Here is a 16,531-nt window from a genome sequence, read left to right on the forward strand (position 1 = left end):
TCTTGCTCAAGACAGTGTCATTTTTTGGTTTCATTTAAATACTGGACACAAGTTTAGGGTTGGGGGTTTTTTTTAAGTCTTGTCTTATGTTTTTGCAGATGTAGTTTTATTCCCACACTTTATTATGGACTATCATTTGGATTTCAGAATATCAGAATTAACATTAGAAGGTGTATAAAGCTCATCTCACAGCCACTGTCTCATTTTGGCTGCTAGAAGAATGTCATTTAGTTAATCCATTCATCTGCAGCAGCAGCCTGGAAGGTGGAATTTGCCTGTGTGACATTTTTGTTAGGATCTGCCAGCTTCACAGATTTGCTGTCACTGTAAATCAGGTTAGATTTTATTTAATTAAACCAGCTTATCTGCCATCCATACTAATTACTGTAGTTCATCTTAACTACATGCATTTGTGTTTCCTTGAAGTTTCACAACTTACTACAAATAGAGGAATTGTTAAAATTCATTAATATAAGCACCAGACTCATTCCATTCCATTAGATTTGGAGGTAGGAATAAAAATACAAGATGGGTATGCCGAGTGTCTTATCCAGAACACAGTTCTAGCTGAAAGAATGTTTTACCTCTTTCTATTTCATTTAATACAGTATCAGAAATGTAGCACTACTCTTGCAGTGTGTTGTTTCATTTTCTGAACTAGACTCTACAAGTTATGCTGTAGGGAATAGCACCATGTCCTAAACCTAGAGCCAGTGGGGTTCTGCAGTGTAAATCCTATGGGCATAAATGGAAAGCAGCAGAATACGGTTTTATCTGTTGTATACCTCAGACAATATATTTCTCATTTATCATTCAATCACGTTTAACTCTTAACTTCTGCCCTTTTCCAATATTTTTTTTGTTCCTGCAACTTAGCCTATTTTAGTTCCCTAGTAGGACTGCTCTGCCCACTGTCACATTGATAATTTAAGTAACTGTAATCAGTAACTGTGAATTGTTTCTTCCTTAATAACAAAGCTGTAGTCATGATTAATTTCCATTTAGAGAGGCAAGAATAATTGTGTTTTAGCTCAGTAACTGAGTAGTAAGTTGGCTTTCAACAGAGTTTATTCTACTCAATAGTGAAGATACGGTGCTCTGTGTTTTTGTAGACTTGCATGCCAAAATTAACCTGTGTTAAGGCAAAGAATATAGAATATATAGTCTTCTATCACTGACTGGTCTAAGGGCCTCAGTTACTGTGAAGGTTAAAAAAAAAAAAAAAGTGAAGTATTTCAAATGAAGCAAAGTACACAGGTAGCTTTTATCACAAAGTACAGCAACACCGTGCAGTATAGTGACTCCAAGCTAGCACTGACAAAAGTTGCTTTGCAGCCAAAATAATACTGCTGCGTCGGCACAGTGCAACCCTCTGGCTAATTAGCCTTGTTATCTGTGTACTACATTCTGCAAGAAAAGGTTGACTTAGGCACTAAAGTGTGAGAGAAAATGAGTGTGGATCCTAAGGAGGGAGCAACTCATCCATCCCTCTATTCCTTATGGACTAACTCAGGCAGCTCTGGGCTGAGAGCACTGGTTTTTGCACTCCGTTCCTGAATATCTGTGGGACGTGTCTGTATTCATCCAGATCTGGAGTACACTTCTGAGGCGAATCTCTTGATCATCACTATCTAATATACTTGAACTCACATCATAGAGCGGTCTTGGCATGCATGAACTGGGTTCCTTTTGGACAAAAAACAGGAAGATAACTCCAGGATCTCACTTAATGCACTCCAAATGTTTGTGGGGGTTGAGCACAATCCAAAGTAAAATCCCCTGAAATACATATGGCATAGACATCAGGTCCTTGGCACCAGCTGTTTTAGTCTACATTTTTGTTCCCACTGGCCCACGCAGTAGTAAAAGTCTTCCCAGGCACTGTATGAGGGGCCTGGATGACTAAGACAAACCTGCTGGATCTTCTGAGAGACAGGATCACTGCTGGTTGCAAGGGGGACTTAGGAGGTCATCTGGGCTAACCTCCCTCTTGAAGTGCTGCCAGCAGTAACTTGGTCAACCATAAACTTGTCTAGTCAAGTCTTGAAATGCTCCAAGGACAGAGGAGCTTCTCCTAGTGTCCAACCTGAACTTCCCAAGCTCTAATATGTTGTTGCCTTTGCTGTACTGTCTGACACTGCCACAAAGAGCTTCGCTCTCTCATCTTTTTAAGTGCCTTAGAAGTAATTGTAGGCTGAGGTTAGGTCCCCCTTATGCTCTTCGCCAGACTAAACAAGCCCAGATCCCTCAATCTTCCCTTGTGCTCTTGGCCCCTGATCATCTCAGTAGCCTCTCCAGTTTCCTCCCGATCCTCCTCATCTGGAGCGCCCAGAGCTGGGCACAGCACGCCTGGTGCAGCCTCTTCAGTGCCAGGTAGAGGAGGGTAATAACTTCCCAAGAGGGAAGTGAGGAGAGAGGGAGTGAGGCCACGCTCCTCTGAATGTAGCCCAGAGCAGGGTCTGTCTTATTTGCAGTGTTCAAATTGGATATATAAAAGCTGTGCACTTCAGATTTACGATCTCGCCTTGAGTGGTGTGCCCACAGTCAAACAGAAAGCTTGCAATGGAGCAAGGACTTGACTAATGCTTCTAGACCATTGTCTTCAGAACACATTAGCATAGTTAATGTATTTTAAAATGTGAAATCATGAATACATAATATTGTTGCACTTCGAGAGAATGTTTTATAAAAACTACTACGCCTTTGACTCTTTTCCCCGTCAAAAGTTTGTGAAGGAAGAACTGTGGCAATTCAGATAAATTGGATGAAGCTCATGGCTGTACTTTTGAGCTTTTGTGGTATAGCCTTTTTACCTTGATGAAGATTTCACAAGAAATAATTCTCTGGAGGTGTTCTGGATTGCTTTCTGTTTATAAAAATAAATGGTAATTATACCACACATCTGTGTAATATTTCAAAGGTATATTCAAATATTAAGAAGGGTATTACGAATTTGGTGTAATTAATTAAATTACAGATTTCACACTTTCTTAGGATTGTCAAAATAAAAAATATTATAAATCTGTGACCATGATTCTATGAACAGATCTCTGACTTAGACATATCAGCTCCGGCTCTGGTAAACAAAACATTGTTAGATTTGCATACATATCTCTGGTTTACAACAGTATGGGGATTGTTAAATCGGTTTTAACCTATTGTGTTGTTTCAGTGCAGTTATACAAATATTGCTTTAACTGCAGCAGATGTTCTCCATCATTCATAAGTTGACACTTTATTTTTCATCACATGGCACTCAGATCTAGTGGTTTACAGCAGTTGAGTTTTATTTTTGAAAATAACTTAGCAACAGTGTCATCCCTCTGTGTCGTAACTCAGTCAACACTGATCGCAATCTAGACCTAGCAAAATCCATCACATACCTTAGTCTAATTGGGAAAGACAATAAAATTTATTACCTATACAAGATCTCATTACTAACCAAATTTACTTCACATTTGACAGTATGTTTCTTGACTGGTATGTTTTATAGAAACGTGTTCAGATTAACTTAGATAGACAGTACTTAATAATAATTTTGGTGTCATTGCCATATTGTACTTCATTATCAAAACACATGTAATTTTGCATGGTAGGAATAACATGATGTCAGAACTGTGCATTTAGTATGATAGCAGGAATCACCTGGACCAAAAGATACCATAAATAATGCTATTAACAGCTTTTTTCCTTTTAAGATACTATCAGATTAAAGATGCTGATGAAAGTGATAGTGTTTGACACAGTGTCATTAATTCATGTTATTGACTTATTTCTAAGTATAGAGCTCTCTTTTATCTTTGGTATATCTCTTTGTTCCATGGTGTTTCTAGTTCCTAAAATTCAGCTTCCTGAAAATTAAATAGAAGCCAAACTGATAAATTCAGACTGCTGAATTACAAAATTAATTCAGCTGCACTGTATTGAAATATGCTGCAGTATTAAGATGTGTATGAAGCCTAATGTTGGACATCAAACGCATTTATGTGTTTGTGCAACATACAGTTTGGAGATTAAATCCCAGCACTTGATTTTCATTAGGGGTGGGTGGGTGGTGTGGTGGGTGTGTATTAAGGGCTCTTTTTTATGTGATACATCTCTATGACTAAAAGAACAGAGTTCATATAAATATTGTTAGTAACATCTTTCTCCCCAATACAGATACAATAGCAGAAAGGAGTGCCCTAAGAGAACATGTGTATCCTAAGCTGAGAGAATTCTGCAGGGAGAACTATGGGCTGGAATTTCAGGTAGGTTTTGTTGTGTTGAATCTTGCATTACTTTTCTTGAAATTAACTCTATTTACAACAGATAACATTTTTAAATATCATTGGTAAAATAGAAAATAGCAAAAAATGTATTTCATATTTAATTGTACTGAACTGATGTACTTAAATTATGTTACAGGCAGATTTGAGGTAAATTCTAAATGAAAAACATACAGTTTTACAATGCCACATTGCATTGGTGGTAAAAGCAATAGGGCAACAAACTGACAACTTTCACATTAGAAACTTAATGAAACCACCACTATTTTAGATATTCAAAGTATTTAAGAAGAAATAATGTTACATTTGAATTACCGTGTTGTACTTCTAGAAACCATACTTCAGTTAATGCAACCTTTTTTTAATTTAATGTAATCATCATTGGAGTAGCAACATCTGTATATTCACATAACTGTTATATTATATCTACTCTAACTATGGGTTTGTCTTCCACTGTAATGTGGAAAATAGTTTAACCAGGTGAATATTGAAACTGATTACCAAAACGAATTGGATGTGGAACATTTCTGTTGTGATTATATACTATGGAATTTGCTTCCTTTAACATCAATTGTAAAATTCTCATTGCTTCAGTCAGTTCATGTTTTCCTTTGTGTTAGGGAAGACACAGACCCACCCACATCTTTGGTAAGAGCCAATTGGTAATAAATACAGTTGCATTTGACTTAAAACACATGAGTTTGGCATCACAGTTGAATTCACTGGTACTTTTAAGTCAGGTATATCCTATTCACAGTCCAGTAAAGTCATCCAGTAAAGTCCCGTATATGTCAGCAGGCCTGGAACTGGTTCTCTGCTAACAGAAACAATTACAGTGTGTGATGTTGTAAAAATGCTGTTCAATTTTTCAAAAATTCTCGTTCCACATCCTCAAGCCTTCCTCACATACTAGTATTAACCTGGCATCTTAGTGACCCCAAAAACTCAGCTCTTCAGAGTGTAGCTTACTCGGAAACAGCTAATGCCTTTTATGCAACATCCTGTTCCTCCCAGTGTATTATTCTTGATGCACATGCAGCTGGTTTTTAATCAAAATAACAAGTTCTTAAATTAGGATATTTGGTTTTAATTCCCTGAGTCACAGTGGAGTTGCTGAATCTGCATGGTGGTAAATTCCAGAGTGATTTTTGATTATGGCTATAAAAGAATTTCATCTGAAGGTCCTAGCTCATCAGCTGATTGGGAAGTCCCAGCTGCAGTGGTACATGCAAGGCATAGCAAAAGATATTTAAATAATAAAGCATTTTTCTCGTGTTACTACCATGTAATACTAATGGAAAATATAAACTTTATTTCTCAGTCATCTTTGAGGAGACATCTCAGTGACAAGAGGGAAATGTCTCTTCCAAGTAGATCATAATCCTCTGAATTCTTTGTGAGAGGAAACATGTCTCTCTTCAAATGGATTGTAATGTCGTCTCTAGGGGAGGTATAATTACGTTTATTGTAGTTGATATTCATGGAAGCAAATTATTTTATTACATAGTTTCAACACTAGGAGCATCCTTATGTGATACGAGGTCTGAGAGACTGCTCCACTGACACATTTCTGAAAACAGCTAGAAAGCTATCACGTTTCTGTGGAAGCGAAGTAGGAAAACCTGTACAAAAAATTAGCTAGGGAAAGTAGTAAGGCATTCTGGAGGAAGCTCTGAGGTAGACTTTATCAAAACTTTTTCTTTTTGCCTTTTCCGTTCCTGATACACTGAGTTTCTTAGGTTAGCATGCAAAATCAAGACTACAGTTTTTAGTGCAGTGGTGTCAAGAAAGTATTATGTACTTTTCAGATACAGGGATAAATTTGTATTTCCCTGCACAGAGCAGAACACATAACTTTTCATCCTGATATGTAATCTTCTACTGACCAAACAAGAACTACCTTGCATGTGACTACCACAAATGCGCTATAATATCGGGTGACCTGAAGACACCCTCTTCCTGATAAATAATGACCCAAATGAAATGCATTTGAGTACATTCATTGCTCCAGCTTCCACTGAGTCATCTGGCTGCACTGATAAGTGTTTCAGTTGTTGCAAAGCATGAGATCTGTCAGGCACCCTCAAGTTGGTTGGAGCTGTTAGGGAACATAACGACCATGTGTGTGGAAGCAGAACTGAATATATTCAATCACTCTATGAATTTGTTTGCTCGATGGACTTCCTTTTCCATTGAATCAGAAAATATTTCTGAAAAACAGGTATTGGTGAACACAGAAAGCAAGTAAGGTGAGAAAAAGACTTCCAGAGTGCATGGTGTTTTGTACCTGAAATACAGTATTTTTCTAGAGGAGGACAGAGATGTTAAAGAAAGTAGTTGTAATAGAAAATTTTTGAAGGATAACTAACCATAGTTAATTAGCAGCATACTGTTTTCTTCTTGGGAACAATGAACTGTTTCAAATCATTTTCACCATGTGATATACACTAGAAGGAAAGTGGAATTTCTCATGAATGAAATTTTTTTGTGTTTTTTTAAGCACTTGGAAGCAATAAAATTCTTCCACTTCCTTAGAAAAATCTGTGAAACTGTAAGATTGGAAGGACAAAAGCTAAAATAAGCAAAAGGAAACACTGAATTACGAACAAAAAGTCTCTGTTAGGTGACTACTGTGGAAGTGAACTAGACCAGCATCAGTCCACTGTGTGTAAGTAGCTCTCGCACAGAGCACTGGTTGTCATCTCACCTTGGCAGCCTTACTGAAAGTTAGAGTGGGTGTTTGTCACACAGTTTTTCCAAGTATAAGTGAAAACATACTTCAACATCAGATACAGTTGTCTTCTTGTTCCGTTTCTTTAATTTTGTAAATCCTATTTATTTTAGCTAGCATAAAGAATAACTGATAAGCCTCTCATTTTGAAATTCTTGGTGCCTTTAGAGGTTTGATGGCTCAAATATTTCTTCTTGCAGGACAAAGCTATAACATGTTAAGCTACTATGCGCCAAAATTGTGTTACCCAATAAAAAGAACCTATAACATTATAACACACAGAAGGCAGCCACTGAGCCCCTACAATATCTGCTGTTCCAGAGAATCTCCTCTTCACATTTACAGAGTTAGCGTGATTTCTGCACAGTTAATTAAAATAGAAATTGGTTTTATGTTTCAGATGAACTTGAGCAGCACAATAAATTCATTCAATAAGTAATTCAAATATTTTTGACTGTACGCTGAGGTGCTCTAATTTTATGACTGGAATACTTAAGCTCTGTCATACATCATTCATGTAATCAGACAGCTGAATACAATGTGAAGTTCAATAATGAAGTCATATAGATAAATAACAGAAGGGAGAGAGGAAGAAGGGAACACTTTTCTCCTAATCGGACTAAAAGAGAAGAGGACAGAGAAGAAATCAGTGCAAATGAGGGAGATAGGAAGGCTGTTTGAGGTGCAGTTTTGTAGAGCAGAAGCTGCTTGTTCCAGCAAAATTTTGGAACAGAGTTTCTGTAAAAAAAATAAAGATATTAAGTGTTTTTTCTTGGCAGTGTAAGCTGTAATGCGTTTTATACATGGAGCTATTTCACTCATCATCAGTTAGATGGTGCATTACCTCTCGTGTTTGGCAACAGTGTGCCTACTCCAGCAAACACTGACACATGTCCCAAACTTTTCTGGAAGAAATAACCAACGAGACTGTTGGTGATAAAACTAAACATGGCTATAAATGCTTCTGGGATTAGGTCTTAAACCTTGGCATTTATTGTTATGAGAAATTTCCCGAGATTAACCAGCTGTAAACTGGTGAATTTTACTTTTACATCAACGCATTATTAGTTCTTATATTAGGTCTTCAGGCTGATTTTATGATCTGTTTAGACAACAGCTAGTTTTGTGGTTCTGTTTCTTGTGGAAACAGCAGAGTGCTTCCACAGTACAAATAATACTACAATAAACAATATTGTAATATATTCATGTCTTAATACGATTTCAATTTTTTTTTTAACTAGCCACTAGACCTTTTTTTTGTTCAAGGTACATACATGATGTTAACAATCAATAGTAGCGTAAATGAGAGTGTAGTAGCATGTACCATAAGTTTTATTCTGAAAGAAATGCATACATATGATCCCTATTCTTTTAAATTCAATTTTCCACAGTAAGAATTCAGCCTTTTAGTTAAAATATGTAGTGAAATCACACTTCATCACTTAATTTCTTCAAATAAGTTTAACATCCATATTCCAGTTTCTTCCAGGAGCTTGTTTGCAACTAATTACCATCACAAAACTGAGTCTGGCTACAGGTAAAAGGCTGAACAGCAAGCTGTCTGTCACTGCGTATCTATACAATCTCTGCTTCCAAAGTAACAAAGACCAGCTGACAAAGGAAGTACGATATTACAGAACCACACATATTCTTTCTTTTGAGCCATGTGCACAGAATGAGTTTATATCCTGTGGATACAAGTGACACAGGGTGTCACGTTGTGGTCTTGACTGTGATCCACAGCAAAACTCCCATTGATTTCCATGGAGCCAGGATTTTATCATCAATGCTTTTGTCATTCTTACTTATCCATTATAAGCAATCTAGTAGCAAATAAAGACTACATCAAATCAAGATCTTGTAATGCTAATCTCTGCAAAAAAATATGAATATGAAATGAGAGACTGTCCCAGGAGGGACTATCTGGGAGGGAAAATAAGAGGCTTAAATTGTTATTTATTTAAGGAAACCCTGCCAGTCTGTGTAAGGACTGGTTATAGACCTCATTGCCTTTTACTGCACTGCAGAGCAATGCTTAGCAGTACATGAAATGTTGACAAATCTAATTTTTAATTTGATAGGTAGAAAGGGCATATGTTAAAGTAACAATGTTACATACTATTTTCCAGGTCATAGACTTATACTGGGGAGTTGAAGCAGACGAATGGGACAGTCCTGAGCTGCAAAAGACTCGTATGAAGCTGTTAGAAGATTGCTTGAAAAGTTCTGCAGGTCCATGTTTTGTTGTGGGTATAAAAATAATGTTTTACTTTACAACAAAAATATAATGTTAGCTATCCTAACATGCATGATTCAATAACAAATGTATTCTTTTCTTCTTTCTAAAATACTTGATATTCCTTGCTGTACATTTGCTATACTGCATCCAAATATTTCCCTATACAGCACTGTAGATTAGATTAACAGTGATTACTCAGTATTAGTGGAAAGAAGGATCTTTCATGATCAGTCCTCATAGCAAGATGGGTTTAGAAACCACAAGGTATGACTGTATTACTGTCACAACAGAAGTATGGACTACTTGCTTAAGGAGGCCACCATTAATTAATTCTTGGCACTTCTCACACATGCATTATTGGCTGGCCTAGAAGGACTTAGAAAAAGCACAGCAGCAGCCAAGAACGATCTGCTCTGATCTGCATTTTGCTGTTTTGTGTCATAAACCCAGGGCAAGTTAGGATGACAGGTATTAGAGTGTGAAAAGACTGGAGGTTAGTGGCAACCTGAGGAGGCTCTGAGTCATTGTGGTTTTACTACTCTCTGCCTTTTCTTTACTGTTGCCAGAACAAGCATTGCTTTCAGGATTCTTCAAGAGTCAGTAAAGCTGGCAAAAAAGATAGATCTTCACTGGCTTTTCCTGTTAGGCCTAAAGGAGAGACTGAACCACTTTTACAGGAGTGGTTTATAAAGCTTTCCATATTTATTTTAATGTCAGAGAGGTCTTCTTCTGTAGATGAACCTGTTGTTTTACATCAAGCTCAACAGTCTTCAGCTATCCGTCACAGCTTTTACAGCTGACGCAGTATGAATTTATGAAGTTATGCCAAACATTGTGTAGGGTTCTAATAGCTGAAAGGCACTGGGAGTAGGCTGCATATATAAAGTTCTGTCAGGTATGCTTTACCCCTTCCAATGAATCATATACAATAGATTTTGCTGTCACTGATTTTATGTTAAATATACAATTCAGAGTAGTGCATTTTTTTTCTCTTTCGTCTGTGGCTAGAAAGATTTGCACCATGTTTTAAGATGAACACAGTTAACTTGAAAAATATTTAAAGTCCAGTTTAGTGCATGGTATGCTGACTGTGTTAGTTTTCAGTGCATAGACAAAAAAGATACGACTTTTGATAAATGCCTTTTTCAAGCTGCTTAGAGTAGCATAACCTCTTTATCTATGAAGAGTAAGGCTGTTCTTTAACTTTCTGGGTAGATCTAGATAGAGAATCTCTCTAATGAGATTGGCTATTCAATGGTATATAGTGCATACTTAACAGCATCTATTAAAGCATCAAAACAAAAGACAAGATGATTTGGGAAGAATGTGTGTATATTTTGTACATGAGAAGTACTATGTGCAAGGGAGGCTTCAGTGAAAGTACAAAAACGACCACAATGAATAGGATTTGCTATGATCAAGGATACTTCTCTAAAAGATAAGTATTTCTATTATTCCAAAACATATTTAATTATTTTATCAGCTGTCTTGAGGCTCCATCTTTGTGAGAAATAAATGGGGGATGTATGACAATTATTTTTCTATGCATAGTTGTAGGACTGCAGAGATACTAGGATAAGTCTCAAGTTAAATTAACCTCTATAAAACTCATCATTTGTGTTTAAGAAGACAACCAATATTATTTTAAGACAAAGTGCCTGCAGAGAAAAAAATAGATAACCTGCCAACATTAGATAAATTCAGTTCCAGTTTCATTCTAGTGGTGTAGAAGGACCAGAACATACAGGGCAAAAGACAGACTCATTCAGGATCTATCTGTCAGGCTGAATGTTTTCAAGTAAACTTGCCTAATACTACCTAACTAATTTTGTCAATTATTACACTAATTGTTAGTGTAAGTTTTACTAAATTACAAGCATTTTGCTATTACATGTCTTTATTACAAGTTTTCAAGGATTGGCCTAAAAGTAAAAAAACATTGCTTCTGTTTACTGCTGATATACTACTGATTGTCTTCTCCGTAGTCACTTGTCTATTGCAACTGGAGGGGTAGTGGAAATGCTTGTCGCTCAGACATCAAAGGACACCTGCCACTCTCCTTTGACAGCTTTAATTAACATCTGTTTTGATGTTAGCCTTCAATAGAAAACAATTTTAAGACCACGCCTTTGCTGTTCCAAATTTTCTTTTCTATAATACATTTGCTAAGAAAATAATTTAGAAAAGGTAGATTTCTCCTCTATATTTAAATGTAGCTAAGTGAACTCTAATTCTTAGACTTGTCATAATAAGGCAGAGAAGAGTTCTGAAAAAAATGCAAGTCCTTGATTATTTTTTTTTTTAAGGGAAGAATTTGAAAGATTTAGCAAACTGAAACCACAGAATCCCATGGGGATAGAAGGGATACAAAACACTGCCTGCTGTGAAGGCTGGAGATCACTTCTCTCCATGCCAAAGATGAGACAAAGAGCAAGCTGTAGCATGTGTTGTTCTGTACTTTTATCACACCCTCACAACCATCTCGCTGCCTCTGTTTCATTCACCTGCTTGCCTCACTCTGTTATTTAGCTTCAGAGCCCTGGGGAACAAAGGCTGTCCTCAGCGCTTGACTGTAAAGAGCCCGGCGCGTGGAGTACTGAGTCTGGGGTGGGTTTGATGGTGTCATGATACTGTTTTTCACGAGGACACACTGGCCCAGATCTCTACAGAGTTTGCATAGCTTCCACCTTACGTGACTAAATTTAGTTTTCTGGGCTTATTTTTCTACTTTCTGTCTTCTCTTTGATGAAGAAACAGAGTTGGAGCAGAAAGGCATGGCATTTTTCCTGTAGCAACACCCAGTGTCCTTAGACACGGATGTTCTAAAATCTCTGACAGTGAAGGAAATCTCGTCATGTGCCATTGCTGCATATTTTAGCAGCTCAGAATTTTGAAGCTGTTAAGAACTGCCTGGCTGATATTGTTACTAAGGAAAGAAATCAAGCCTAATCAGAAATTTTAAACAGAACAAAACAGTTAGCAAAGAGGTTGCAGTGAGCCGACAACTTCAATATTTATTCCAGGTTTTCCAAGTATGGGCCAGAGTAATAGCTCTCCCAGTGACTAGACTGGCAAAACTACAGAAATCTCTATATACATTTGTTGTTTGCTTTGTTGTACCTTAGTGGGATGGGGTTTATTTCATTTACAACGCCAATTGAAGACGATTCTACTCCAACAAGCATAATTAGTTTTAATTTATAGTAACATAATTCAAAACTGACTTTGGCACTGCAGGCTTTGGGCACCTTCCCATTTCTTGAGAAAGTTCTATAAAATGTGCCACTTCCATTCAGCTGGTTGTTTTTTTTTTTTACTTTTCAATTACCACTTTTTTAATTCAGATGCAGATCTGGGATTAAATCGGACTATTCAGAATTAACTAGCAGATATGGATTGATTTTAGAAAGTGTTTCTTTATGGCACTTTGTGCCTGCATTGTGCTATCAGATGGAGAGAAAATGAAATTCAGTTCTTAAATTCGTGCAATGTGTAAGTTGGAAGTCCTAAGCTTTTCTTCAGATACAAAACAACAAAATCCAAATGAACACATATCCATAAACACAAAGAAGGAAGCAGTTCTGAAAAAAATGGGTAATTCATTTCCTGTGACACTTTCTTTGGGAATGTACAGTCCCTCTGTTACCTACTGCGTGAGCTCTATCAACACTGGACCCAATTAAGGGCAAGGGGAGTTGTTTGGTTTTTGGTTAGGTTGGGTTTTTTGTTTGGTTGGTATTTTGCTGTGTAAAATCACAGCCTATTATAGGTGATCATTTAAAAACTCATAGCCTTTACTGTAGGTAAATACACACTGTAGGTAAATACATACCATGCTATTTTTGATTTACAGAATAATTTATCAAGATTTATTTATGAGGGGAAAAGTACTATTTCTGTAGGAAAAATACTTTCCGTGCAAATTTTATGCAGAAATCATACTGGTTGTCTCTGGAATCTACATGGGGAGATTGAAATGCAGTATATTTATTAAATTGTGAACTGCTTAACCTCTGCATTGCATAACAATGTCAAAGAAAAAATACATTCAGTGCATCACTGGAACCTTTACATTTTGTTGGTTATGTTTCCTAGTAAATTCATAAGAGATGGTAATACAGACAGGATGGTAGAGTGACAGTAAAGGTTATATTATCATCCCACAACTAGTACTGATCATGAACAGGATTCATCTGTTACGGATCTAGTCTCGATACCTTTAACAATAGAAAGATATAGGTACCTCCACTAATATCTGAGTCATCTTCTGGATGACTGTTTCTCCATTAACAGCAAGGAGACACTAGGGAGTTAGACTGCTGAGTTAGGAACCCAAGTACAGTGCTTGCTATCAGTTAAGGCCTTAAGCTACTTAGGGTGTCGTTAGTCTATAGTGATTATTTGCAGAATAAGTTTACTGCCCTTTTAGTGGGGTTCCCTAACTAACACTCCATTACTAACCTGCTGTTGATTATGCCTTAGTACAGATGAGGGAACTGGCAGGCTTCTCTGCACTTCTCTTCAAACACACCCTGCAAGTTATAACACGTGGGTGCTCTCTTCCATCTGTGCAGCACCACGCAGTCTCTGCCTGAACTGCTGTTCTTGCATGACAACGTCCTGAAAAATCATAAAATGAAAGGGAGAAATGGAAATGAAATAGTTTGTCACCTGTAACAATTTGCTCAAGTAAATATGTTTGGGTTTGTACAAACCTAAGAGATTGTCTCTACCCATCGGTCAAATCATCTGGTCCAAAGAATAGTAAAAACATTTTCTACCTACTCTGAACAGCCACTGTAATTTACATTATCCCTCTCAAATTATTGACAGCCTGTTGTTAATTTCAGCATTAATGAACCATTAAAAAAGACCTAGCATTATAAAATTGGGATTCCAGTGGAATTTTAAAAGAATATTAGCAATTTACAATATTTGGCATGTCCTTAAATCAGCCAGAAATTGAAGACAAAATACGGTAAATTGAGAAGTGAGATGTTTTTTACACCTTTGGATCTTTGTGTTCCTACAGTACAATGCATGCTTTAATCATTCCATGAAGTATACTGCTACTTGGTTCTTTTTGCTCAGTACAAGTGGTTGATAATTAATTCTGAGCACATTCCAGCTCAGAGAAAATTCCAAATTATATTACTCCAGCTCTACTGAATCTCCTCAACTCCCATTTCAGTTCTGGTGTTACTTCAGGGTTTACTCCTAATGTGAAAACCACATATATACAGGTTCTAGAACACCTGACTTATGTTTTACTTGCTCTTGTGGGAAAATTGCCACACATTTTAAGTTAGGGAGGCTAAAGTCAGTCAAATGTGTCTATATTAAAACAGCCAGTTTAGGGGGAATGCTAAGCACACAGTGCTCTTCAGGAATTCAGCAGAAGTTATACGTGCTTGGTAAATTTAAGAATTTAATTTTTCTCAAGGAAGCAGCTCTATGTATAGCTTTTAAGTGAATGAGGAGAAATAGCTGGAACCAGACTTGGCACAGCAGCCCATCTCTCCCAATAAGGTATATTCCAAGAAACAAATATCAAATTACAAATTTTCTTCTCACTCCGCATGTGATTCAAAACCTGTCCAAATAAGAGCTCTCTCTAATGTAAGTGGGTTTGGGGTCATACAGCATATCAGGAATGGCTCCATAGGACTTGTTGGCATTAATCTGAAGTAAAGTATATGTCTGCGGACACTAATCCTGTTTTAGGAAAGATTTTTCTGTGAATGTCAAAGTAGAACTTTCTATATTTTTTTAAACCCTTCAAAACAGATAAAGTGATTAAATTTTAAAGACATGGTATGCAACTTTCCCCTCAGCAAGCCTTGGTCTTCTTTCACTGCCTCCAGACTAACAAGCAAAGGGTGTATATCCCTTTCCACGTTGTTTGTCCCTGAACAGCAGATAGACACACAGAGTGGAGTCAAGCACAGGGTGATATCATATTGATTAAGCTATTGTAAGTGAGTTCCTTGATCTGCTTTAGGGCTGGGAACGTATTTTCCTGTGAATCATCTCTGATTCTCTAAATCTAAAATCTAGGGTCTAAAAATGCTTACCCATTTTTTAAACATATCCCATTGAAAATAGCTACAAGATTCATCAGGCAGCTTTTCCATGGAACATAGAAACTGCATGGTTTTTAATGCGGTCTTAAAATAGCTTGCATTTTCAGCCTACAGTCAGAAGACTACGTATTTTCTGCTAAGTCACTGTATTTCTTTTTCTTGACATAAATAGAATTTTTGGTGGTGCCTTTCAGAAAGGTTAAGTATTATATTTAATATAAATGACCATATTAGTGAGAACAAGATTAGCATGAACTCAAATTTCCATCATTCTATGTATAATGTGTAGAGGAAGAAATAGGCTGCATGAGATTTATGAGATTTATTTTCTCTTTACGCTCAAGAGCTTTACCAAACCATCTTCTAAGGTAATATTGTAATCAGCTAGATGTAATGGTCTGTTCTGTAAATGAAACTGTACATCAGAAAGCCAACACTGGCTATTCTGCAGAAGGGGGAGGGGGCAGGAATCCTAAACCTTGAAATTCTATTTCTGTGTAAAGAAAAAGCATACTTTACAGTATTTAGCAGTTGGTTGCTAAGTTTAACGAGAAGTCTTAATGCTATTGCTTGCACCTAGGGTATATACCTTCCCTTTTCTCAAATACAGAGATTCATTCCAGGGATCCTTTGGTTCTCCAATTACAGACCCAGAAACAAACACCTACCCACAAAGTAACTAGTTCACTTTTCAGTCTGATTATTGTTAAATCAAGCTAGCAGTAGCTGGGTCTGGTTTTTTAAGATAATCAGAGTGTATAATTTCACAGGTTCCTTTTTTCTTCAATGAAAGATACTAATTTACAGAAGTAAAATAAAAGACAGCATCAGTGTTCTTCATAGTGATACTGGTATGCATCCATAAGGTATTGCCTTGTTTCTCTTAAAATATTTGCTTTCAGTGCAAGGTGCTTTTTTTGGAGTTACTGTTCTGTTAGCATGCCACGTAGCAGCTAATTATCATATGCTTCTTTCTTTCATAACTGGAAAACCTCACAGAGTAACTTTTTATTTCATTCCACTTTTTGAAAAAAGGAAGAGGAGAATGCTTAGAATGCTACGGAGACTGCAGTTATTATGAGTAAACTACATGTTCTTTTCTTGTTAACTATTTTGCATAGTATAGAAATTGCTTTAATACTTAAAACTGTTTTAAAAGAATTTAGAATAGTAGTGCCACTCATGGCTGGAAGAACAGCGCATCGCCTGG

General features: G+C 36.8%; 1 protein-coding gene across 2 annotated transcripts in view; it reads left to right on the plus strand.

Annotated features, from left to right (window-relative positions):
* Window positions 1-16,531, plus strand: part of NWD2 (NACHT and WD repeat domain containing 2) — a 58,537-nt gene that overhangs the window by 18,041 nt on the left and 23,965 nt on the right. The window contains exons 2-3 of one of the 2 annotated variants that reach the window (XM_030023127.2): window positions 4,162-4,250; window positions 9,129-9,245. In XM_030023127.2, coding sequence (XP_029878987.1) covers window positions 4,162-4,250; window positions 9,129-9,245 — 206 coding nt within the window. Of the gene's footprint in view, window positions 1-4,079; window positions 4,251-9,128; window positions 9,246-16,531 lie in introns of those variants that run through there. The other variant, XM_030023137.2, reaches the window with a different exon arrangement.

Source organism: Aquila chrysaetos, chromosome 1, assembly GCF_900496995.4.
Source record: "Aquila chrysaetos chrysaetos chromosome 1, bAquChr1.4, whole genome shotgun sequence".
Lineage (NCBI taxonomy): Eukaryota > Metazoa > Chordata > Aves > Accipitriformes > Accipitridae > Aquila > Aquila chrysaetos.